At 25.9% G+C, this 27,746-nt stretch overlaps 1 protein-coding gene across 11 annotated transcripts in view; it reads right to left on the bottom strand.

Moving 5' to 3' along the window:
• LOC107993345 (MAP kinase-activating death domain protein) overlaps window positions 1–27,746 on the bottom strand; it is a 39,504-nt gene that overhangs the window by 7,585 nt on the left and 4,173 nt on the right. For 3 of the 11 annotated variants that reach the window (XM_062085479.1, XM_062085478.1, XM_062085486.1), the window contains 31 exons: window positions 27,523–27,745; window positions 26,396–26,564; window positions 25,709–25,874; window positions 24,997–25,177; window positions 24,100–24,257; window positions 23,175–23,475; window positions 22,289–22,618; window positions 21,697–21,729; window positions 21,245–21,357; window positions 19,984–20,678; window positions 19,289–19,527; window positions 18,485–18,679; window positions 17,265–17,606; window positions 16,964–17,032; window positions 16,667–16,867; window positions 16,142–16,337; window positions 15,819–15,905; window positions 15,603–15,736; window positions 15,352–15,510; window positions 14,483–14,674; window positions 14,310–14,397; window positions 13,624–13,763; window positions 12,310–12,450; window positions 11,088–11,232; window positions 10,604–10,733; window positions 10,296–10,512; window positions 9,582–9,854; window positions 8,925–9,104; window positions 6,163–6,171; window positions 369–441; window positions 7–53 (listed from right to left, as the gene is read on the bottom strand). In XM_062085479.1, the coding sequence (XP_061941463.1) occupies window positions 7–53; window positions 369–441; window positions 6,163–6,171; window positions 8,925–9,104; window positions 9,582–9,854; window positions 10,296–10,512; window positions 10,604–10,733; window positions 11,088–11,232; window positions 12,310–12,450; window positions 13,624–13,763; window positions 14,310–14,397; window positions 14,483–14,674; window positions 15,352–15,510; window positions 15,603–15,736; window positions 15,819–15,905; window positions 16,142–16,337; window positions 16,667–16,867; window positions 16,964–17,032; window positions 17,265–17,606; window positions 18,485–18,679; window positions 19,289–19,527; window positions 19,984–20,678; window positions 21,245–21,357; window positions 21,697–21,729; window positions 22,289–22,618; window positions 23,175–23,475; window positions 24,100–24,257; window positions 24,997–25,177; window positions 25,709–25,874; window positions 26,396–26,564; window positions 27,523–27,618 (5,499 nt within the window). In that variant the 5' untranslated portion in view covers window positions 27,619–27,745. Of the gene's footprint in view, window positions 1–6; window positions 54–368; window positions 442–1,872; window positions 1,990–6,162; window positions 6,172–8,924; window positions 9,105–9,581; window positions 9,855–10,295; window positions 10,513–10,603; window positions 10,734–11,087; window positions 11,233–12,309; window positions 12,451–13,623; window positions 13,764–14,309; window positions 14,398–14,482; window positions 14,675–15,351; window positions 15,511–15,602; window positions 15,737–15,818; window positions 15,906–16,141; window positions 16,338–16,666; window positions 16,868–16,963; window positions 17,033–17,264; window positions 17,607–18,484; window positions 18,680–19,288; window positions 19,528–19,983; window positions 20,679–21,244; window positions 21,358–21,696; window positions 21,730–22,288; window positions 22,619–23,174; window positions 23,476–24,099; window positions 24,258–24,996; window positions 25,178–25,708; window positions 25,875–26,395; window positions 26,565–27,522; window position 27,746 lie in introns of those variants that run through there. The other 8 variants (XM_062085480.1, XM_062085487.1, XM_062085481.1 and 5 more) reach the window with 7 other exon arrangements.

The following is a 27,746-nucleotide window of genomic DNA, read 5'->3' on the forward strand; positions in this document are numbered from 1 at the left end:
GCTTACCATTTGAGACTTATATTTACGTTGAATTACTTGTCTAGTTTTAGGATCTGAAAAATAGAAAAAATCGATATAAGTATTTTTTAATTATTAAAAAGTTTCTAAGTTATTAAAAAGATATTTTATTATATTTAAATTTTGAAATTTGAAATTTTTCGAAAATTTTACTATAAAGAGAAATATAAGAAATTTTTATTAATACAAAAATAAAAATATCCTTTATATTTACATCATGTAATAAAAATATCACTTCCTATAAAGATAATAATATACTTTTCTATAAAAATAAAAATATTTTTTCTATTTTTGATTCATTCTATATTTTTCTTTTTATTCTTTTTTTATAGAAAAAAAAAGCTACTTACTGAATTCTTCCAATACAAAGATCCCATCCTTCTGAGTAAAGCACTTGCGGATATGATCGAGTCTTACAAAAAACTGCAAATAACACGTTCGTCTTGCATTAGTAGTGACCGGAAATTGTGTGATTTCGCGATCTACTTATACATGCACACTTGTGATTAGATCCTCTATGGCCTTTTATGCCCCGGACAATATAAACCGTGTGTGCCAACAATGATCTCGGAAAGAAAGGCGTGAAATTCGTTCGAGTAAAAAAATGCTTAAAGAAGCATTTTGATGGTGGGATCAAGCTCTCAATCGTCGACGTCTTACGTACTATCGTATCGGCTAATACGCATCACAGTGCACCTTTTTTTTTTTTTTGAAAGCGGGATTTTGCTGCAAAGAAATTTCTCTCGAACCTGCATTATGGATGTTTTAATTTAAAAAGAAAAAATATTCAAAGACATTTTGCTTTTTGAAGAAATTCTTGACTTCTAAAGAATTTAAGAAATTTTAAATATTCATATAATGTATTATTATTTTTCTTTCAACGAATTTTCAAAGATATTTTGTTTTGCTTTTACAGAAATTTGTATGTTTTAAATAGATGTAATGTTCTGTTTTTTCCAATTTTGAAAATGTTTTATCGAAATTAATTTCCTCAATCATATTACATTAATTACAGGATTTATAGAGATATTTCTTTATTAAGGGCCATTATCAAATTTCATTGTTCTATCCATTAAATTCATAATTTAAAAATTGTACAATGAAATTTGACAATTTCTTTTATTCAATCTTTTTTTCTTTCTTTCTTTCTTTCTTTTTTTTCATTTCAATTTCGTTACATCATTAATACAAAGAGAAAAGTTGACGGTAGACTTTGCAACTTTCCTCCGAACATAAGTTTATTCAGTGTATCTAGTTTCGAGGGAATCATCTTTGAAATTCATGCACGTTCAAGTATACTCGAATCAAAGATTTTTTATTTATATTTTAATTTATTAACGTTTTTTTTTCTGAATAGTAAATAATGATATAAGAAACACCAATCCATAATTAATCGCTGGATCACCGATTATAATATAGTTTAAACTGTTCAATTAGTTTAATTTTATCATATTTAATTTTTATCATACAAATACAGAATATAAATTAATATATAAAAACATTAGAAATTACATATCTTATTATGAATATTAATTAAAAAAGTACATATACGTGATACAAGAAAAATCATTAATTCTCATAAATCATCATAATTATTTATAAATTTTCTCTTTTTAAGGATCTTTTCTTTTTTTTTAAATTAAATTATCATTCATAATTGAAAATTTTATTTCAAAATATTTAAAAAAAATTTCTTCGAAATTTCCTCTTTTTTCCTCTTAAAATTTTTCAAACATGATATCTCTTTTTTAAAATCTTCTTCCCCTATTTTCTTTTTCGATTCGTGTATAACGAGAACGATCATATTGGCGAACATGCAGGGATCAACGAGCACGATAAAACTGCACACACCATGCATCATTTTCTTCGCTAATTAAAAGCCAAGTCATCCATTAGCATTTCGACTTCGACAAAGCGGGCCTTGAAAGCTGGAATAATCGCGATATTGGCAGCGGTGGATCGCATTTTCGGCTGCAACAAGGCGCAATAACATAAGCGATATTACAAAAACGATTCAAACTTCGAAGCAGAAATATCACAGAGAGCAGCGTCTAACAATCGTCTAGCAATTCTTCGTTATTATTTATATATATATGTTTTTTTTTAAATAATTCAGCGGCAAGCAGGCAACTCTGGAGATGGCCTAAATTCATATCAAAAAATGTATAAATGTCATCGATTGCTCGGCGTCGATAGATCTGCTATAATATGTGCAATTTGTATATCTAAAATGCGCGAAATTGGATTTGGCCCGGTTTTTTCTTCGTTTTCTTCTTCTTGTTTGTAAGTTGTTTTTTTGTTTTTGTTTAATGATGCATAGTTATGAGACGATCGATCGATCGTAGTTAAAGAGAGAGTGTATTGAGATCTGGAAGTTCGAAACATCGTGTACAGCGGTGCCATGCTGTAGTACAGTGTTTTTTGAACTGTGTTATATTGATCTGATTGTACTTTACTTTGTTTTTTGATAGTGATAATCTCAGAATTTATATTATTTTCTTCTTTAAGAAAAATGGATTTTTATAAATTTAAAAAACAAAGTTTTCAAAAAACTTTCATAAAAAATTACATTATTAAATAATCAGTAAATTTAAACATGAATAAATTTCAGAAAATTTAAATAATATAAATTCTATAAATTGTATATATACGATATTTTCTTTCACAAATTTCTGTGGGAAAAAAATTAAAATTCCTAAGTTTGTATTAAAAAAAATATCACTAGCATCAAAAAGTTCGAAAAACATCGTACGTAGAAACAACGTGTATGTATATGTGTGTACAAAATCGAAGATATTGGTGTCGGGCTTCTTTCGAGTTGCTTTTCCACGAGTTTTGGGAATTTCATTCAATCAAACATCACTATATAGCACGATACCATTGCTCTACTACATAACTGGCAACGTGAGAGTGGTTTTATAAATGGTTCTGCAAAAGCGGGCGACTTTTCTCTATCGTACATATATATCGAGATCTACTCATTCATGCAGTGCATTCAAATTTCCCTAGAGAAACGTACATAAACATTCACCTTTATTATATCCCTACGAAATTATTTATATCCCTAACGAAAAAAAAAAAAAAAAAGAAAAAAAGAAAAAGAATATTTTCGATTAAAAAAAAAAAGAAAAATGACAAATTTTGACGATAAAATTGTTTTTTTTATATTTCATAAAAAAATCAAATGTATGTATCAAATTCGTGTTTCTTTCATTTTTAATTTTTTGATTTCTTCTTTTTTTTAATGATCGTGTCCGTCACCCGATTTTGCACGAAAATTAAAAATTGATGAAAAAACAATTTTTTTTTGATAGAAATAAAAAATTAACTACGACTGTTCACTACGTATATAGATTTTTATTAATTCAGCATATACTTCTACGGCCGTACTCCGAAATTTTTCTCACATATTTGACATCTTTGAAAGATTGGTGAGAAATATGCTTTTGCAATTTATAATTTTTAATTATGATTTATTTCAAAATATTGTTTGCTAAATTAAAATATCAAATTTCAAAATCTTAAATCTATCAGAAATTAATATCATTTAATTCAACTTATGTAAATTATCAAAAAAAATATTTTGTGTAAATTTTATTAAATGAAACGTATGAAAACAACGTATGAAAGTATAAATGAAAAGTATAAATATTTTGTTTAAAATTTTGAAATATATATAATATAATGATATAATATTTATTCCTGCAAACTTATAAATTTAAGGTACATATTAATATATTCATAATAAATCACTAAATGAGATATATATGTCTATGTCGAGATAGATAATATATTAACTATTGCAGATTGATTTCAAAAGCATATTTCAAATCCTATTAATAATTATTATGTGTTTTATACATATATATAACGTTTATCTAATTAATGTAAATTGTGTCGATCGTTTTTTTAATTTTTTCTTTTTTACTTCTACATAATTCCAATACAATAATAATTCATTAAAAAATTTAATCGATACTAAATCAATAGTATACATATATACAGAATATCTTGTAACTAGTGATATAATCAAAAAGAAAATAATTCTACTTGAAATAAAATAATAAAAAATATGGAATAAATATATTTCGAATTAAGCTTTGTTTTTAAGAAAGTATTCTGGAAATTCATTGTAATTTAATATAAACTAATATTTTTACATATATAATAATTTTACGATTAATTATATTCGATAATTAAGAATACATGATGAAACAAAATAGAAATTTTGTAAAAAATTTCTTCTTAAAAAAATATTTTTTTTCTTTAATTTTGCATATTATATTATATATAAAATAATCTTATCAAGGATTAGAGGATTATAAAAAAAAAATCTTAAAGATCTAATAATAGAGATCAATAAAACAAATAATTAAAAAAAAATTCTATTCGATATTTTTCATTGATTCTTTTCTATGGAATAGAATCATTTTGATTATTACCATTAGTTACTGGATATCGTATTATAAATATTGATGAACATATCGATGTATTTATCTTCTCATGAATTTCTTTTAAACATTGTTACAACTTATATAAAAATAAAAAAAGTAAAAAAATTGAAAATCTTGAAAAAATCGAAGAAAATTAAATTTCATTAAAATGACAACAACAAATATTTTCAATTAATTTTTTGTTAATTATATAACTAACAGATTAATAGAAAAAAGTTTTATTCCAATTCGTAAAAGAATAAACTTTTAATAAGCTATTCTTTTATTTTTTTTAACTTTATTAAATTTCGATCGCCATATTATTTTTTTCTTCGATTATATATAAGTCAAAATAAAAGTTGTTAAGGATGTTCCATGTAAAGATATCACATCAATAGATTAATTTAAGAATTTAATTTAATTTTTTTCTACGATCAACATCTAACTAATTTGAACGAGAAGCGCTATAATGGCGCGTGGAGAACTGAATGATATTAAAAGTCCCATAACGTACGGGATGACGTAGAAGGTTATATGATGAAAAATAATATATATATATATATATATATATATATGTATGTATATATATACTATATATATATAGTTGCATTAAGTGCACCAAAACATTGCTCTACAAGTTGCACTAAGACACTACTCACAAATAATATTTTTCATCTAAAGACAATCTTATATATCGAATTTATATATCGAAATGCAGCAGACACTGTTCTGCGTATTTGTGTATATATATTATATATATACATAATATATAATATATATGTATATAACATATATACATACATGGATCACTATGGTACCTGAGTCAATTTCATGGTAATATATATCATAGGGAACATATAAATGTATGTATATATATGTACACTGTGTGTAATTTATACACATGTATGTGTATATATATATATGTATATATATATAAATATATATATATACATAGACGTATGTATGTCACAGTTAACACCGATCAATGATAGGAAAACAGTAAGGTAGACAGAGCAGATTAGTTAAATTTAAATGCACTGGTTAAGAGTGTAGTAGTAGTAGTAGTAGTAGTAGTAGTAGTAGTAGTAGTAATAGTAGTAGTAGTAGTAGTCGTAGTAGTAGTAATAGTCGTAGTAATAATAGTAGTAGTCGTAGTAGTAATAATAGTAGTAATAGTAGTATTAGTAGTAGTAATAATAATATTAATAATAGTAATAATAATATTAGTAGTATTAGTAGTAATAGTATTAGTAATAGTAGTATTAGTAATATTAGTAGTAATAGTAGTAGTAATAGTAGTAGTAATAGTAGTAGTAGTAGTAGTAGTAGTAGTAGTAGTAGTAGTAGTAGTAGTAGTAGTAGTAGTAGTAGTAGTGGTAGTGGTAGTAGTGGTAGCAGTAGTAGTAGTAGTAGCAGTAGCAGTGGTAGTGGTAGTAATGGCAGTAGTAGTAGTAGTAGTAGTAGTAATAGTAGTAGTAGTAGTAGTAGTAGTAGTAGTAGTAGTAGTAGTAGTAGTAGTAGTAGTAGTAGTAGTAGTAGTAGTAGTAGTAATAGTAGTAGTGGTAAATAAGTAATAATAGATATATGATTAATAATAATACGGCTAAAAGTAATGGTGAAATAAAGAAGCATTTCCGGAACACGGCCAACATTGATTATAATTAATATACTGAGTTCAATATAACAAACAGTGATTTAATTTGATTAGTACCTCGAAATCCTGTGTATGCCCAGCCCAGGGGCAATGTCGACGGACAGGACAAGAAAACAGAAAACAGAAAAACAGAAAATTAAATTTCTGCCAACAATTAATAATATAATAGTCCACTCAATTAAAATTATATTAATCCAGGGCTCGGTATTACGATGATAAATATACAGCTAGATATATTACCTATACGTCATGGCCAATTTTTTAACAAATCAGCGGTGATTGTTCATTGTTCAAGGACCATCTCAAAAGTTCCCCAAGCTGAGAAAAGTCTATTGATTATATTTAAATAATATGCATTCATTTGTATCTGGATCCGTTTTAAAATGTAACAATGATCGAAATTTCGTTATAATATTACATATTTTTTTCCCTTTTTTCTTTCTCGTTAATACTTTTGATTAAATATTTTCGAGATGAATACAATAATACAAGTTAATAAATTTCTTAAACAATTATCGCTTTATCATTTTTTTTTCATTTCTTTTTCTTATTTATTATTATACTTTTTCATTGATTTTAATTTTTTCGAACGTGAATAGACTTTCCTCGCGTATGACCACGACAAATAATGATAGAAAAAAGAAACAAATTGTCAGACTTAAGAGAGAAAAATATAATATATGGCATCCAACATTCAATACAAATTATAATAGATATTATATATGTATATACACATATATGAATAGTATATGTATATATAATGAAGAAAGTTTCTGTATTTCCTAACCCTTATCATTTATATGAATGTGTATGTATGATAAATGTATAATATGATTATAATACAGATAAAAGAGACTGCAGCTGCACATCGAGCTCCATGCAAGAAAACATTGATTAACGCTTGAACGAAAATATTACCCAACAAAATAACCGATAATTTATATATACGTGTATAAATTGTATATATGTATCAAAGTAGCCCTGTTAGTATGTAAAATACAATTACATAATAATAAATGTTAAATATTCATTTATATGTAAGAATAAACGAATATGAGATCAATAGAATATATTATAAAAACCAGCTTGTCAGGGGCTGCTCATCCTGTGTGATTCATTTTTCTTTTTTTTCTCTCCTTCTTTTACTTTTTTTTAACGGTGTATATGAGTATGTGATCGTATGAATATATGATTAATTATTACGTTTTCATTGTTTTAACGCATTGCCGATATTTTTTATACAAGATTAAATATCCTTTGTACATTAAGATATATCATTCTCTATAAAAAAGTACATATCATATAAAGATATGAAATATTATTGCATTATTATCAAATTGTAAATAGATATCCTTACACAGTGAAACGTCTTGTCGCAGAATTTGAAAACAGATATAGATAATTTTATGAAATATATCTTTTTCAACACACGAAGTAATTTTTTTTTTTTTTTGCGAATTAATTGGCGAGATAAATCTCACCACGTAAAGATTTATAATCTAATATTTTTTAATTTTTTTACTTGTGTTTATGAGCAAAAATATTTCTATTATATTTTTATTATATTAAAAATTTATCTAAAAATCAAAATAGGAATCTTCCATACAGGTCAGCAATGTGTTAATTATATTTAAATTATTTGATCAATACATTTATATATCAAGGCTTGATCTTCACTTTGTTCTTTCTTCATCAGTCCCATTCCTCCCTTTGTGTGCATGTGTCTCATATGTGTGACATTTGTCTCGTGATTCGAACTATAGCAGCCTGAAAAAAATTCTAATTTTCCCTCAAACATGATATATTTTATGTATAACGATGTAAAAAATATAAGATCCCCAAGGAAGGATATGTGAAAAGTATTCGATCGAGATTATATATCTTTTAAGTAATAATTTGATCAGAGCTTCGTGTGATCCTATTGGTCATCGTACACCTCACAAATTCATACATAAGAGTCGATAAAGATATAATAATACGTACAGATACAAAATTAAGCAGATCGTGGTGGCTAGCGATGGGAGATAATATTGAGTGGTCCTTGCATCAATGCAATAAAACGGAAGAAAGGAACAAAAAAATAATACACAGAGAGAAGATTCAATAATATCGAAAGAATATGAACAGTAAAAAAGGGGTTTCTAGGATGGAGCTACTGATTTGCTCCCCTAATCGTTCATCTTGATTCAATTTTATTATTCTTTTCTCTAAGAAATGAATCCTTTTTATCTTGCGAATATATCTTTCTCGGACTATCTTTCTATCTTTCACTATTTATTCACGAAATAAAAATTTATTTCGCAACACAATTGAATATAATTGAATCGAGATGATTTAGCAAATGAACCCCGTAACAAATTCTCAGACTGCATGTATTTCGGTCGCTGAAATAAATACGTGGTTATACGATGTTCGAACATGTTATAGTCGAGACAATAACATCACCAAAGAAAAACATGACATCGTATATATATATATATGAAAAAAAAAAAAAAAAAATAATGGATAATATATATATATATAAGTATAAAAAATTCGCTATAGAGAGATATATGTATATGTATATAAAGGAACGTATATATGTATATATAGTATATCCAATATATGATGGAGAGAGTATCGGATGCGCTTCAACATTACATGAACAATTGGACAAATGTAAAGAAAAGAGATAGAGATAGAGATATAGAGATAGATAGATAGAGAGGAAAACAGGTGTTTGCAACAACCGGTTAAAAGATTCGAAGATTCCATTCTTCTTGCAGTTCGTTTCAGAAAACGAATGAAACGCTTGGTATACTTTCGAGTGCGAATCATACCTTGCTATTCGCGAAGAGGAGACCCACGCCCTCCATGCAAACCTGAAGAAGACCACCCTCACCGGTGCGCATATCCTGAACCGGAAATTCACCTCCAAGTTCAGCACCCACATTCGCGCCACGTCCACGAGCTGCTGCCTTCTCCATTGCATCTTTTATGCAATAATATAGATCCTTGCACTTAAAAAAAAATATATATAACATTTATTTGTTACATTTTCGTAAAATTCTTATTATATTTATTATATTTATTTGATTTGATTTTTTATATATTTTGACGTATTATATTTATTTGAATATTCATAAATTTATTATATTATTTCTCTATATCAATTATTTTCAACTTAGTTGAAGTTATATTAAAATTCATTTAATTGGTTACTAAATGATAATAAGAGATAATAGAAATCATTCTTGGCAAAAATGATTTATAACGTAATAATAATATTATAATATCATAATATATAAGGTACAATATTAAAGTAATATAAAGGAATTATTATAGATCAATTATATGAAAATGAATCTAACAATCTAATAATCTATAATAATAATCTAATAGTCACAAAAATATAATAAAAATTCGAATTATATACAATATATATATATATATATATATATATATATATATATATATATATATTAGTATATACATACCTTTTTGGTATAATACTTATGCAGTTGTGTTTGTCCGCCGTTTCGTCGCCAAAGGCACAACACTTTGTTCTTCGGACTGTAGGTCATATTCACCAAACGTTCATACCACCATCTTTCGACGATCACGCCATTCACAGATCTAAGGACAAGTCCGTCGTGACGGACCTCGAGGAATCGTAAATCACCTTCTGCATCGACGCCAGCATGCACGGTGAATGATTGACGATGCATTTGTCTAGATGTTAGAGGCTTTAGATCTATATCGTTTCCATACTGAAACGAGGAATACCTTTCGTTAAAATTTCTTTATTAAAATTTTTTGGAAAAATGTAATATTTTTCAACATTTTTTTCCCCTTCTATATTATTTATTTCGTTAAAATTCTTCTAATATTTAAAAAAATTCCTTAAAATTTTTATTAATCTGCAAAATTTTCAAAATTTTTCAAAAATTTTTCATCTCTTTCAATATTAGAGTATTTAGAAAATAGCAAATTTTCTTAAATTCTTTTGATATCTAAAAGAAATCAAAGCAATGTAAAATGTTTTTAGAATACTTTAATATAATTTCAAAAAGTCTTTAAAATATCATCATTCTAAGGAATATAAATTTCTATTCTTCAATATTTTAAAGAATCTTTAATAATTCAATTTTAATTTCATCATTTTTATTATCTATTCTGATTACATCCAACAAAATTAATCTTCTGCTTACGAGATTATGTATTTGGTCGAGAAGTTGATTGAGCTCCTGACTGTAGATCAGACCGATGTGGCTTTTTCCCAATAATCTTCTCACTTTACGTTTCACCTCGTTTTTATCCACGTTCAGCATTACTAAAATAGCAGTCAAATTGTGCAACAGAGTGCACAATAGTCTATCTTCGTCATGTTCCAATCGTTTCTTTTCACTTTCGCTCAAACTCTTATATCTGAATATAAATTCAAAATCAAACATTCGAATATTTTTTTAACGATCATTTAAAAATGAAAAATTAATTTCATTACAAAAAATTCTGATACCTTTCCATCATTTCTCCTGGACCTTGATCCATGCCTATCATGTCTCTTTCTTGAGACACTGCATCCAAAAATGCATCCTCCCAAAATTGCATCTGATCCCAAAGCGATGATCTTTCTTTCCCCAACAAACCTATATTTTCAATTGTTATAATAATTATATTATGAATATTCTTAACCACTAAAAGCTAATTAATGAATTGCAAATGTCTATAAATTTTTGATAAATTTAAAAGTTTAAAAATGGAAAAATTAAAAACATAAAAATAGAAAATTAATTAATTAATTAATTTTTTTATTAATTTTGTAAGTTTTCTTTACTTTAATAATAATATTCCATCTTTTTTTAATTTTCGAATTCCGTGAAAAATGTTAATGATTTTAAATTTTTATAAAATGTACAAAATATTTAAATAAAATTTTTATTTAATAGAAATATGAATTTGTATAAATATTCTTCACTATTTTAGTTCAATTATTATTATACCTTCGAATAAGTACGTTCTTGCAGCTTCAGGACTAGGAGCGGTCGTAGTAGGTACCAAGCTTCCTCCATGATATCGAAAACCGGTACTTAAGGAAGACTTGCTGGACCAAACGCTTCCGGTTCGTGGCTTCGGTTGTCGTGAAAACTGAAATCATGAGATATTATATAAGAATATTTAAATGACTTTTTTACATCGTATTATTCGATACAAAATTCGTGAAATTAGTTAAAGCTTTTTGTTTCTTTCTAAAATTTTTAACAAAGTAAGTAAGTAAGCTTGATTACTATTTTCTACAATTAAATTAAAGGAAAGGATCACATTATAAAAAACTATGTGAATTATCATTTGTCAGTGCAATGATAGAGTGTTCAAGCGATTAAGTGTTATACATGTCAATTTTGTAATCAAAGTTAAATTAAATAAATTAATTAAATTCTCAGAATTTGATGAATAATAAATTAAGCATATCTTAAAAATTTTTTTCAAAAAACTATTAAAAATAATTCTATGATTTCTTTGTATTGAGATATTATTAGTGTAAGAAAATGTTTTCTTTGTGTAAGTAAATTGTATATAAATGAACAAATATTTGAAAACAATATGTATTGTTTATATATTGGAAAAATTTAAAAAATAAATCTGATTTAAAGATTAATTTAACTGAAATGATATAATTATCTCCTTTAGTAACTTTCATCCAAAAAATTTTCAAAAATTGCCCAATTTTTAATTCATCAAATATAATTTTCTTGACTATCCAAAGCTCGTGTGTTTCATTGTGTATTAATAGCAATTGTAAAAGCTTCTTCCCATTAGTGCAAAAACTAAATCTATTGTAGCAACATGCCGTTCTCGATCATCCTCTCCAGCTAAATTCAATCTTCTTTTTTCCAAAATGGATCCATTGTTGGACAATTTTGACAAGATGCAAGTATTGCACAAGCACAAGTTCTCTCCTCAGCATCGATTCCCAACTAAATACGCTATAATATTCTATAAGCTAGACTATAATGTATATAAAAAAATTTTCCAGCTAGAGATTTATTTTGCAAATTCAACAACTTGAATTTGTTCGTCTAAATGAATACCTAATTTCGATTTCTACCAACTAGATGTATATATATTTTTTTTAAATTCTATATATGTTATAAAAATAAGGGAATATCTTATAAGAAAGAAAAAAAAAAATGAAAAAGATTGATTCAATAGTGATCAATTTACATTGCCTTGTTCGACCTCGCTATCAGAGACAGTGCTTCGGAAAGAAGCCTGGTGCGCTTGACGAAAAGCAGGATTAGTGATTATGCTACCTCCATCTGTGGATAAAGCTTCGCTGCTTCCTGTTCCACCTCCCCGCCCACTCTAAAAACACATGACGCCTCTATATAGCACAATTATAGACCAATTACGAGACAATGTATCGCTAATTGTTTAGAATTTATTCCACGGAAGCCCTGTATAATGATTCGTCGGAAGAAAAGTATGTTTAAAATAAAAAAAAAAATTATAAATATATTTCATTATTTCTTTTTTCATCGTATGATGAAAAATAGATAATCTTAATAGGAAAAAACTTAATATACAAAATTATATGCAATTGCTAATAATCCAGAAATTAATACAATTTTAAATGAGAATAAAAAAAAAATGTTTTTAATGAAATGTAGACTTTGATGAATTTATATTTGAAAGTAAAATATATTTAAAATGAAAATGACAAAATTAATATATTTCATTATTATATTTCCTTTTTTCTTATTATGTGAATTTTATTTTAAATAAAATATTTCATAATGAATTGAAAATAAGATATGTTAAAAATAAAAAATTAATATATTTTATTTTCATTTGCTTATTTTATTTATATGAAATGATATGTTATATAGTTATAAAATATTGTATTTGTCTCGATTTATTTTTAAATAGAAATTTCGAATTTAGTAACTAAAATCGTATGACTCGGTATTATCGATCCCTTCTCTTGGGCAATACTTATTGTTTTTTTGCTCATTTTTTTCGTGATAATTATTTATAACAATTTTCATGCATGTACTTGTGTATTATTATACAACACCTGTTTGTCCTGTGTATCATCAAAAATTAACTTTGTTGCTGTTTAATCATACAGAATGTTTCATTCATCTCTTATACTTTTGTTTTCTTCATTGAATTGATCATTAGAAATGATAATTTTTAAAAATATTTATATATATTATTGCTTATTTATTTATAGTAGCAATATAACATTGAAATTTAAAAGAAAATCATTGTTCTAAATATTGTTTTATCTCAAATATTGGTCACTAATAACCCAATAATTAATACAATGTTAAATATTTAAAAAAAAAAAATTTTAAACATATATGTATAAAAACTCAAGAGGCAAACATTCTATATGAATATCAATGATGAACTTTACAATTGTGAAATTGTACGCGTGAAATGTAGACAGAAAGTGAAACCATAAAGAGAAAGACACCTTTGCTACCTTCGTGTGCCACGAGGTAACGTTCTGATGGAACTCGTTGCTTTTACCTCAGAGTCGAAGGACGTTAGCCTGCTGAGGAACTTTCCTTTTTTAGTGAACATGTCGAGGAACATGTCTGTCGTCGATTGGCTACTTTCATGCGTTGTTGAATGACCGTGTGGCATTTCCAAATGAACTTGAGGTGCATCTATAATCAAATAATATGATAGATATTTAAAAATAAAATTAATTTTAAATATTACAATATTACAATAGTACAATAATAATTAATAATTTGTATAATAATGAATTATTAATAATAATATAAATTAAATCAAAAATCTATTTTGGAACATTAAATAAAATTTTTTAATTTAAATAGTAACTTAGTAAAAATGATCTTTGAAATGAAATTTTTAAAATTTCCTTCAATAAGGAGAAAATTAAAGATAAAAATTCGTTTTGGAAAAATTTAACAATAGATTTTCTTTCATTTCTTAAATAATCCAAATTGTCTAAAGATTAAATGTAATGGAATTTTTTATTTTTATGATCCATTTTAAATTGATAATATTAAATTAATAATATTAAATAGAAAAGCTACAATCTTAAGCATGTAACAAAGTTTATTTAATTAAATTCAATTAAATCACTTTCAAATTTTTTTATTATTTTTCAAGTTCTTGAAATAATAAACATTTTTTAAATATGATTTTATGAACTTTAGAATTTAGAATTTATTTGAATTTTTTACCCGATCTTTGAGATGCGTCTGAAAATTCAGGGTGAGTAGGAGACTGCGGAGACCTCAAGTTTTCCTTGCTACCAAATGGACTAGATGTCTGAAAGTTACAAAGAATTATAAATAATTAAATGTGAAATATTGATAATATTCAACAAAATGGATAGGTTTTTGACAAATAATACCTGAGACATTAAAGAACTATCGAAACCTCCCTCTGAAAGATCCTTGCTCCAATAGTGAGTGTGTGCGATCTCCATTAACTGATAAACTGATGCCATTCCTCCCAGGCCGAAATTATTGTAAGTGTGTCCAAGACCATGAGCCACTGCTTGAAGGCACTTTAGCATTCCCTTGTAAACTGGTTTCGAGATACACTATTTATAAAAATGAGAAAAATTTATTAATATCTAATATGTGAATTGTAAAATATTAGGAGTATATTTTTTTTTAATTTTTTATTATTTTAAAAATATAAACTTCTACAAATTTTACAAATACAAATTCTCGAAATTTAAATAAAAACTTTATGTCTCAAATAAAATAGATATTTAAATAGAAGATATGAGAAGATATATTTAAAAATTATTTTTTAAAAGAGATAATAATCAAAAATAGAAATATAATATAAAAAGAAATACAAATATATAAAAAAAATAGAAATATATAAAATAAAATAAAATCCTATAATAAAGATTTAATCTTCCATATAAATTTCCAAAAATTTTGAAAATTCTTAGTTATAATCCTTTAGAAACGAGATACAATTATGACAATTAAAAGTTTTTGCAAAAAATTTTGCTAATAAATAATGATATTTAATGTGAAATAATTAGTGAAAAAGTATTTTTCAATCAATAATATGCAAACTCATTCGAATGAGTGATATGATCAGATATAATTTGAATATTTGTTAAATTATATAAAATTTAATGAATTTCCGTTTTTAATTTTCTCAAGCTTAATTTTCTATGATCTCAATATCATTCGTTCTCGAAAACATAATAAGTTTAATAAACTTTAAAATTTATTGAATTCTTCTTATTATATTTACCACATCATCGATATGATCATCAGGACTAATTTTTTTATTAAGTCCTTTATTCAATTTCGTTACTACCAAGTCTCGATAGCTTTCATCCTCCATTAGTTTTTTTAGCCTGTTTAATTTCAGCCAGCCAACACCTTCACCGGCTAAAACTTGATTCACCACCTTAAACAGATTCATAAAAATCATAATTTAATACACACTTTTAACAATATATTTTCATAATCATTAAGATTCTTAATTTAAAAAAATCTTACGTCAGTCAAGAAAGCTTGATTGTCGCTATTTGTACTAGACCTCTCTGCATTCTGCATCCTTTGGATGTCTTCCTGATTAGCTTTGTTCGTCGAATGTTTTATCAATGATGATCGTTCCACCAGTCCTGTTTTACCTGAAAACCAATAAATTCATATATAAACACTTATACTACATAAAAAAGATAATTGTTTGAAAACAACATAATTGAATAATACTTTTAGGAAAAGGTCCGAGTATCGGTGTCTTCTTATCCGCCTTTTGCGACTGTGGGAGACCGGTATTTCTAGAACTATTTTTACTGCCTGTAAATGTAAAAAGAAAAATTTTTTAAATATATTATATCTTTTATATATTTTATTTTTTATAGATAATAGAAAATTGCTATTTTTAAGTTTTCCTTCATTTTTTTTTTTGTTGAATTATATTACTTTGAATTATATTTTTTATTATTATAATAAAAAATGAAAAAAACACTCTTTAAATATAATTTTTTATTTTAATTTATTGAAAAATAGAGAAAGAAAAAAATGTTATTTACCAAACAGATCGCTAAACATGTTGCTTGTTTGCGCAGCAATGCCATTTAAATCACTACTAATATTGCTGAAAAAATCACGTCCGATTTCCCGCCGCCCTGCGCGATTATCCGAAGCGACCAATTGTGTATTACTCGAATCCCTTCGTTGTAATATTCCAGGAGGCGATGGAGGTGAATGCTGTGTATCGCTAAGGCCCTAAATAATAATTTTTTTTTTAATTTTCTTTGAAATTTTCTTATTAAGGAATTGAAACTTCGAAATCTTGAAAAATCTTCGAAGCTCAAAAAGTTTGAATTTCTGAACTTTTTCTTATTTATATCGAAACTCTTGGAAATTAAAAATAGAACATTCAAAACTTTGAAAATCTTCGAAAATTAAGAAATTTTTATATTAAGAAAGTTCTTAAACTTTGAAACTTTTTGCGATTCGAAACTTTTGAAAAGAAAATGTAAATTTCGAGAAGTTTAAAAATTCGATTTTTGAGAATTTTAATTTATATCTTCACTTTATAATATTATATGTACCTTGAGTAAACCTTTTTTCGCAGCAACTTCTTTGGCACTTTTCGTCAAATCTCCAAAAGTGCTCTTGCTCACATACGTTAAATCATCGAGTGTATTTTTGCTGACTCCAGCTGCAGTTTTGCTCGCCTCCAAAGCGGTTTTCGAAGCTTCTTGCACGGATTTCGTTGCCTCTCCTACAGCTTTCTTAGTCTGTTGCGTCAACTAATATATCAAACAACATCAAACATATATCAAAAATAAAATTATTTTTCATAATTAAATACTTAAAAAATGTGATTGAAAATTACGTATACTTACTTGTTCCAATGGTGCAAAAAGACTATCTTCCCCAGCTTCTGTGATCTTCTCTTTTGCCTGATGTTTTAACTATTAAACAAACGAATTGTCTCTCTATATTTATAAAAAAAGTTTAAATTAAAAAAACAACATTAACAAAAGTAAAGGAAATTAGTTATATAATATTATTAATATTCATTCAAACAGTTTAAAAATCCAAAAATTTCAATATAAACATTTTTACATCGACACAATTCGTAAAATCATTGTGACGATTATTATAATTTTCAAATTTTCAAATAATCCAAAATTATAAAAATACCTTGTCCATCTGAGCAAGAATTCCATCCTGACTGCTCTGCCTAGTAGTTTCTCGAACTAAATCCTTCGCCTGATTGGCTATTTGTTCGAACAGGGATCCTTGAGAACCCTGTCGTAGAACACCGTTTCCAGTCACGTTGGAACCCTGCCTTTGCACACCCTCGTTGGCTTGCTTCTGCCCACTGGTACCCAATGAAAATTGTCGAGAAACCGTGGACGATTCGCTCTCGTTGCTGCTGTTGCTCGTCTGTCGAGAAAATGGCCCTGTACCAAAACTCGACGCCCTCGCCAAAACGTTGCCAACACTTGGATGACGCTGGAGACTTGCTGCGCTTGGTTGTATCTTTGGAAACATATTTAAGTGAAACATATTTTTTAAAAAATTTTTGAAATTCAAAATAGAAAATTTTGTTTTGGGAGGACGAAGATCCTTTGAGTAAAAAGATAGAAGAAAGTTTGAGACATTAATATTAAGATATATTAGGACATGTATGATTCTGATTTGATGTACTACTGAACATAAATTAAAAATTATGATATTTGAAATAAAATTTTGATGATAATTCGCGTGAACCATACATTTTATATTGAAGAATTATTAAACTGAATGAATGATACTTGGCTTAAATGCAAAAAGATGACATGCATTTATTATTATTTATTATTTATTTGATGTTTACAAGAAATTGAAATGATAAAAAAGGAATCATCAGTCGAGGATCAGAATGCAATAGATATTATTCAATCCAAAATAATTTTTAATGAAACTTATTTATATAAAAAAAAAATTTTCTAAAAAAAAAAATTGAATAAATTTTCACTATAGAAACATAAAAAAATAAAAAAAAGAAATTACAATATAAAAAATATTATATTTAAAAATATCCAAAAAATCTATACTATAAAAGTCTATTTATTCTCAATAAAATACCAAACGCAATAATTCATAAATCGTCAATAAATATTAACATCTTTAATATATATTAAAAAATAAGAAATATAATTTTTGAATTTCAAAATTCAATAACGAAATGTCAAACAAAAAAAAAGGGGGGGAAGATTTTCATGCTGGGGTACATCGAATGGAAAAATTGTCTGTTTTTATGATCGCACATCGCATGCAGAATCCAAACGACACAAAAAGATAAGAACCGATAAATAAGAAATTAATCGACAGATTTTAATACACCAGCAGAGACCATCAATGAAGGATGAACTCACTGGAACGACAAATCTACTGAGACGGGAACTCCTGTAAGATGTGGCGGGACGTTCGGTGTCGTTGATGCTCGACGTTGCTAAAGAACGTCTCTTCCCTACTCCGAACTGTCCCACCGAACTTTGTGCGCTCAGGATTGTGCGTGGTGTTATGGTGGATGCTGAATCTGATTCAAAGCTACCACCCTCCTCTTTATCCTATGATCAAGCACACTTAAGATGTTGAAATGTTTCGTTGAAATTTTTGATTTCGTTACTTTTTGAAGATTGGTTAAAATAAATTGATGGTAAATAGGAAAAATGAGAATTTCAGGAAATTATTTCCTAAATCAACCGACAAATTTTCATAAATAAATTTGATGATATTATTTAATTTTAATATATTGAATATTTCGAAGTGTAGGAATAAGATATGATAATGAAATACTGCTTATTGCGAATGAAATGATGAAAAATTGGTGCAAGTTAATACATCGATTTATCCAGATAGATAGTGAAATGATTTGGAAAAAAAATAATTATGTATTAAAATTATTAATTTTTATAATTCTTTTAGGAAATTATTTCCTAAATTAATTTTTGTAAATAAATTCTTCTAAGATTTTTGATATTTTGAATTTAATTTATTCAGAAATAAATAAATAATAAATGAAAATGAAATATTTATCGCAAATGAAATGAATTCTAATTATGTTTTAAGTGATTTTTTAAAAGAAGTTTATATCAAAGAATTTCTTGTAATAAAAATTTTGAAAATGAAAATTTCTTAAAAAAAAAAACTTAAAAATATTCTTAAAAAGTACTTACATTGGTCGACTGTGAGCCTTCTTGAGCTTTGGGGTTTAATTCGAATTCAGAATCCCTGTTGAAGCTGGGGCTACTTAAGTCACTGTGACTAGAGGAAGTGCTTGGTGGACTTTCCGGTCTTACTGTCGATTCTTCTTCGACTCCAGGATATTGCAGTGAACTGGGTGGATTGTAAACATTCGTTGGATCTACAGACAAGGCCATTTGCTGAGGCTGTGCTACTTGTGAACAATTGTAACCTGTAAAATAAATTATATAAACAATATTTGATTATTTTTTATTATTATCATTAATTAATTATTTAAAATTTAATCAATAGGAATTTTTTATTGTTAATTAAAATAATGTTTTTCAAAAATCATTTTTAACTCAATGTTATAAAAATTTACATTCTTATTTACATTCCTATTTGAATATTTGTATAAAAATTTATAAAAATTTTTGAAATAAGTTAAAACAAAATAAAAATTTACAAATATTAGAAAATTAAAATATTACCATAAGCAAATACTAATAATCGAAAATTATTATTTTATTTAATATAATCTAAAATATAGACAAATATTATTTACAGTATTATTAAGTTATATGTATATGTAAATTTAATTTCAAATAAAAAGTTTACACATAAAATTCTATATTTATTTCAAAAATTTATTTTTCCTTCGATCAACTAACGAAAGAAACACACTTACTCGGAGACAAATCCGATGACACCATTTCAGAAACAAAATCGCTCAACGAGGAATAAGAGGAGCTCGTGCTTTCAGCACCTTCCGAATCAGATCCACTCTCATCTGTTGGTTGATTCTCGTGTTCCTTCATTGCCTTCAGAGCATTGGCTAACGAGCTACCATTGTCCCAAACGGGAAAATAAATAGGCTCGAGACTAGAGGCATACCATTTCGGTTTATCGCCTATCTGAGTCGGATCGAACACCCCTGTTTGCACCCTCAAAAACGCCACATTGCTCGGCGTAAGGGACCATTCGGCCAAAAACTCAACCGCTTGAGTCCTGGCAAATTTATTCAAGAAATGACTAGTTCGTGGTCTCGATCGAAGGAAAGAATTGATCTGGAACGCGACCACGGGTCTGGGATACAGCCTCAGAGTCCTCGTATGCTCGGTGAAATTCGCCAAGAGATTCTGCGAGTTGAAGAAACGAACCATGGCAACTCTTGTGGCAACATCTACCGAGTCCAAATCGTTTCCATAGATGAAAGGATTGAAAGATTGCACGGTTTGGGAGGAGAATGGTTTTTGGGGAGATGAAGAGCCACCTGATTGAGACATGGAAGTGCGACGGTGACCAGAAGTCGCACCGGCACCTGGAGAACTTGCTGGACTGGGATAGTGGTCGATGCTTGGCCTATGCTTCATTGAGGACACGCTGTGTGGAACAGAAATTTATTTCAAATAATTTAAAAATAATTATTTCCGATAAGTTAAATTACTACTTGATAAATAACATATTCTATTTGATGTTGAATTAGCTATTTAGTAGAATTGATTTTTCGAGAAAATAATCTTTATTTTGTAATTTGTTAATAATATTAATAATATAAAAATTTGATGTTACATGTTAAGAGACTAGTTATTTTAATCAAATATTAATGAATAATAAATAATTACAACAAATATTAATGACAAATGAATCATTTAAATATATTTTTTTACTTTCTTTTATTTATTTATTTATTTATTTATTTATTGCTGTTTTCATTTATTTACTATTGTTTTTTTTTTCAAAAACTTTAAAAAATAATTTTAAGATAACATAATTTAAAAGATCTGTAGCATATAATCAATTTAAATTTTAAATCAATTTTAGTTAAAATTTTTTGCTAATTTAAATTTCTGTATCAAACAATATAATTTTAAAACATTATAATTTTAAATTATATTATCATTGTATAAAATTTCTGTATAAAAAAATTCTACAAATAAAATCATTACCTCAAGGTAGATAAATGAGAAGTTAAACTCTCTCTTCTGCTAGGAGCTTGCAGAGAAGTCCTGGGAGAAGTATCTTGCGATAGTGTTTGCGGAATTGACATACTAGCCATTGCCTGAAAATAAAATATTATCCATAAGAAAACCATAAAGTATAATTTTTAAATATCTCTTCTCTAAGAACTTTGTCTATTATGATATATTGCTCAAGCAACTACATCTATTTTTTAAATCTATATACTATGCTTCCTATTTCATAATAAGCTTCAGGTCTCTCTTTTGGAGTTGAGACAAAACGTGCTATACTATATCCTTCAATCAGAATTAAAAATAAAAAGAAAAAAAAAAGAATCTTGTCCTATCAGGAAAAATTAAATCCCATGCTACTGTAACTACAACACAAGGGATAGATATATTTATGCTACATGCAAAGAGTGGATAAATGAAATATTTACACCAGAGCCGGTTTGGTCCATCAGTTGCATTGCCTGTGGAACCGATTAAATGAGGAACGATTAAAATAACATTGACGTCATTATTAATCGAGTATCTGTTATAGAAGTATGTATATTTGTTTGTCTCTTTTTTCTAATTTTTAAATATTAATTTCTTTGTAGATTTTTTACAATGATATGAAGTTATATTATTTGTATATTTGTTAACTATTTTTACCAAAGTTGAAAATTTATCAATAAGATTATAATTTGCAAAATTTAAATTTAATGAAGTATTATTATATTTATCTTTATCTTTCTTAGTAATTTCTTGAATACTATAATAGTCTATAATACTATATTTTCTTGAATACTATAATATATATTTAACGTCCAACTATTTTATAATTTTAAACTTAGAAAATCTTAAATTATCTTCATCAATTTTTGAAATTAGAATATTTTTCATTTTTTAAAACAACAATTCTAATTTCAAAACTTTTATTAATACAATTTCACAATGTTTTTTTTAATTCTTCTTAATTTGTTCCTTGTCAGGCAATAAAAAGGTTAATTTTTATCATGTTAAGTTTTATCATGGCGTTTTATTTACCTGTTTCAAATGGTTCTTTAATTCGGTGCCTTCTGGTTCGGGCAATGGAGGCAATTGATCACCCAGACCAGTAGGTGGGTTTATTTTATTGCTGTCTAGATCCACTAGCCAAATGTCATCGGGCATTTTAAAGTTCGTTTTGTACAATAAAAAAGTAGCGGGTATTCCGATAACAAATGGTGTAGGTGCAAGCAACAATTGTTCCGCGCAGCTCATGCACGTGGGTAACAATGGTATTGCAGGGAACATATATTCCAAAGGATAAATCATCGTAACGAACGCCATTACGGACATCGACAAGGCATTGTAGTCGCGGGATTGTAACACGATCTGAAAACAAATATAATTTATTCATCGTAATTTATTAGTTACATTTCTTTCAACTTTCTTGATCTCTTAATTTTAATAAAACAAGAAATAATAAAAAAAATAATGATAGAAAAATTAATAATAGTAATTGTTAATAATATATAAAACATGTATTTTTAAATAAGATATATTTGAAAATTGCTACTAAAAAAAAACTAAAGATAAATATTTACAAAAAAATACACTCCAATTTTGATAATTTTTTAATATTTTATCAAAATCATCATTCATAATAATATTAATTTAATATATAATTAAATTAATTTAATAACTATTCTTAAATAATTATCAAAATTTGTTCATAAAAATGCAAAATAAGTAAATTGAAAGAAACTAATCAAATCTAAATTTATGATAATATTATGATAATAAAATTAAACGATATTGGTATAATTTTTGTTCAAAAATGTGAAGAACGAGATAAACTGAAAAAAATAAAAAAATGAGATAAAATCGTGAATAAAAATTAATTTTCAGAGGGATTCATAATTTAAATTGTAAAAAAATAGGGAATTACCTTGTGCTCCAAGAGAATCAACGTGAGGACTTTCAAGCATATGTCAACGCCAAGAAGTTCCAGGGGTAGATGCAGAGGGAAATCAACAAGAGAAAATCTAGTGTGATCTGGGAGTGCAAAACAGAGTGGTGGCTGCATACTTTGCGACACAATCTCGATCTCGACGCGTGTCTTTGTTGGAACTGGAACAGGACTGCTTAACAATCGCAATATCCATGTCTCGATCTCACGGACATCATGCAACACTATCGATGGTGTTCCCTCCAATGTTTGACCCGTTAAAACGCTCCACACTGTATCTCTATTAATCGTAATAAACATAATTTTTCTTCTTTAATAATACATTACAAAATATTTATATATATACATTAAATTATCGTCTTTAAAAAATTTTTAAATCATTTTTTTATATTGTAATGAGAAGATCTTTTCATATTTGTGTAGAAATATTTTTAAAATTTAAATAACTCTAATTATTTTTTTTAATTAATTATTCTTTCATTTCCATCAAAGGAATTATAATAAATTATAATAAATATTTATTCAAACTATAACTATAAAATTTTTTAAAATAAATATTTATTATTATGTATTAAATATATGTAATCTATTCTTAATACATATTTAAACATTCTATATTTCAATCAAAAAATAATTTTAATTATTATTTTAAATTATAAAAATAAAGAAAGAAGTTTATCATATAAAATAATTACAATAAATTACGTGTTCTAATACACAAAAATTCAAATAAAAAAATAGTAATTGTATTGAAAGAAGAAAAGAAAAGAAGTGAATAACTTATTACGAATTGCAAAATGAAGATTTGAATATTCATAAAGGAAAAATTAATCGAGTAAATCTTAATCGGGACAAAAATAAATTCAAATTTTAGCAAATAATTATGAATTGATTATTACTTTACCTATTAGTTTGTCTAGAAGCACCAACTTTCTGCGGCGAGGAACTCTCATTGCACGCGTCGATAATCTTTTTCAATATGAAAAGGCATTCTCGGAACATCGAAAAGAACGGATGATGAGAGATGATACATAACGACGTGAGCGAGTGATTTCGTATTCTCTGAAAGCATATACATGAATAATTGTAAATTATCTCGTATTCATTTCATATCGATCGATTTATTAAGTTCATTTGCTGAACTTAATATACCTCGAATGAATGGTACAATAAGCTTGAAATAGCTTGTATTTCCGGACAAATCAAAATTAATTCGTTCTTCTATTCAGATGTTTCGTTTCTATCAATTGGATATTGATAACATAATGCTCGTATATAACTTTATTGCATTATTTGAACATTTGTAGAAATTATAAATTTTCTTGAATAACATAGAAAAGAATATTTTTAATTTTTTAGAAAAATTATTTCTATTGTAATTATTTCTAGGAATATTATAATTATTAAATTAATTAGTATAAAAATCTTTAAAAATTAACATAGATACAACTATACTATAATTTTAATTTAATTTTATACTATAATTTTAATTTCCATTTAATTTTAATTTAATTTTAATTAAATGGAAATTTCAAAATTATTCAAAATTAATTTAATTAAATACTTATTAAATAAAAATTCTATAATTATTTTCAAAACAATTCTAAAGTTGATAAATTAATCATATTCGTAATTTAATTATAATCTATTAATCAATCAGCAATATTAAAATTAATAAATTTATTTACTTAATATAATAATAATTTCAAATTTAATTAATAATAATTTAATAATAAATTAATTAATCAAAGAAATTTCATATTAAAGAAAAAAATATCTATTTTACAATAATGAGATTTACCTGTCGTCTACGTGAAGCACGTGGAGATGGAGAATGACTTCCTCCACTTTCACTGTCTCCACTTGGTGCAGTGATACCTAATCTCGGTGCACTTGGAATATGTGAAGTGTCAGAGTCTCTTCTACTACTCGGACAATCTTTTTCAGAATCACTAGGACCAATTGCACTGCTCCTATAGTCGCTATAAAGAACAGCTAGAGATACAGTCTTATAATTACAGAAAATGTTTTCTTTAATTATATATATAATTATATATATAATAATATATATATAAAATATTCACATTCATATATACAAATTCATTATTCGACATGAATAGTGAAATAATTCGAATATAGATTCAATAATTATTCGTAAAATTTCCAATAATTTTTTCTTTTTAAAACTTGTTTCGTGTTTTATCTATATTTATTAATTGTTTTATTAATAATTTAAATATTAGTAAAGTTCTGGAATCAATTTTGAAGGATTTTCTTATTTAAGTATTTATTCTTATTCTTATTTAAATATTAAATAAGTATTAAATAAATATTTAATTATTTTTGATGTTAACATTTCGTAAAAAAAAAAGAATATTGGTAATTTAAAATACAAATTTAAATTTTTCAGTTTTTTAAATTATTTTTAAAGAATAAAATATTTGGATGAAAAAATGTGACAAAATGGTGTTTCATAAAATAAGATTATAATAAAATAATGTGTTATATTTCACCTAGAAAAGGCAGAATCTGTGCTCTTTTCCATGCTTTTCCTCCAACTTTCCCTTCGAAATGTGGTATTATATTTGTCCCTTTTCATTGAGACCCCACTTCCAACTGCAACTCCTACCCTTTCTATTGGTCGATAAAAATTTACACAGATCCCATAGCGAGTTTTCCCTAAAATAACATAAAATTATAATTTATACAAAAATATTTTATACATTATAAACATCAATATTTAAAAAACAAAAGAAATATAATTTTAATTTTAATAATTTGTATTCCTATGATAAATAGGAAATATGATAAATATGATATGATGAATTAAAATATTTACACAAATGTTTTATAAACTATTTTATTTTAGTTTCCAGATCATTGATTCTCTGATAATCTAAATCAATAAAATCATGAAATTCTCATACATACAAATAAATGATTTAAAAAATTATATAATATTAATTATTTTATTTATTATAAATCTCTTCTTTCAAAGTTTAAAGATTGTTGATAATCAGTATTTTAATTTTTAAATTTTTTTATAAATTTCAAATTATATTTTGGAGGTCTTTAATAACCAAAAATTATATATATATTGAAAAAAAGTTTGTGATAAAAGATTCAGAATCATTATTATAGATTAATATATTAATAATTGAAATAATAATAAAAAATTGAAGAATAATAAAAAAAAATACCAGAATCTTTATCTGTGAGTGTAAACGTAAAGGAAGTAGCCTCTCGTAAAGCTGTGCGTTTCGGTCCCACGCTGGTGCAACCTTCAGGTTGGCAGAAATAAACCATATCCAACGGTAATGGAAAATCTTTGTGATCTTCCACCGGATATCTTCGCAATAATTCTGGAACCTGTAATCGTATGTACATTTGTAAACTTTAGAATTAATGCAAATACTATCCACAAATTTCAATTCTGTATTAATTTGTGAAAAAAGTATTTTTATAATATAAAGCTATATATATAATTTTACAAAATAGTAATTTAATTATGGATTTCAATTATATTAATTTCTAAAAAGAATATTTTTTTGTAAAAGTATAGATATTATTATTATTATTATTATTATTATTATTATTATATATTACTATATTTATATAATATTATATAATTAATATAATATTCTATGACTTCAAACTTGAAAATTTTTCTTTTTTCTTTTAAATTCTATTTTTGATATTATAGTTATCAATCTTATTTTTATTATATAATCTTAAGTCTTATCATTATTTCATGCTGATTAATACATGAAATATATAAAAATAATAACAAATAAAGTAAAATTGGTAAGGAATATTAATGAATATTAAAAAAGAAAGTCGATTTTGCGAGTTAATAAAAACAAAATAGATTGTTATAATATATTATATTCAATATTAACAATTTTATCAGTAATTAAATGATATCTTACAGCATTTATTTCAAAATAAAGTATAACAAAGTAATAACAAATGTTAATTAAAATATAACAAATGTTTTTCTCAAAAATAAATTACATTTCTACCTTTTTTAAATTCATACAATATAGAAAATTGAAAATAAATTGTTTTGCTTTTAATCCAATTGCTAAAACTATTTAATTTATATAAATATAAAATAATATGAAATATCATTTAAATGTTGTACAAACTATTTGAAATTGTTTATTTTATTGAATAAAAAATCTATATAAATTTTCCAATCTAATATTATAATTTATTAAAAAATATTCTATGAAATTTATTCCAATTTAAATAAAATAATTGTCTAAATGTTCAACTGTAAAATTGGACAAAATTACATATTAATTGTTTAAAGATAAGTATATACCTGCACAGGCTGACGAGAGACTGAGGGCAGTCTGGCCCCCACAATGGCGAGATAATCCACCAAGCGGGGGCACAGGTGCTTTTTCTGTATATCCATCGCTGTAATTTACAGCTCTGTCACCGTTTTATGCAATGTGCATGAGTTATCTGAGCCATCGGCCTTCTATCAGGATCGCCTCCTGATCGGTTCATGACTATATCATTCTTCACTTAATCTTTCACATC

The sequence above is a fragment of the Apis cerana genome, linkage group LG15 (assembly GCF_029169275.1).
Source record: "Apis cerana isolate GH-2021 linkage group LG15, AcerK_1.0, whole genome shotgun sequence".
In the NCBI taxonomy this organism is placed as follows: domain Eukaryota; kingdom Metazoa; phylum Arthropoda; class Insecta; order Hymenoptera; family Apidae; genus Apis; species Apis cerana.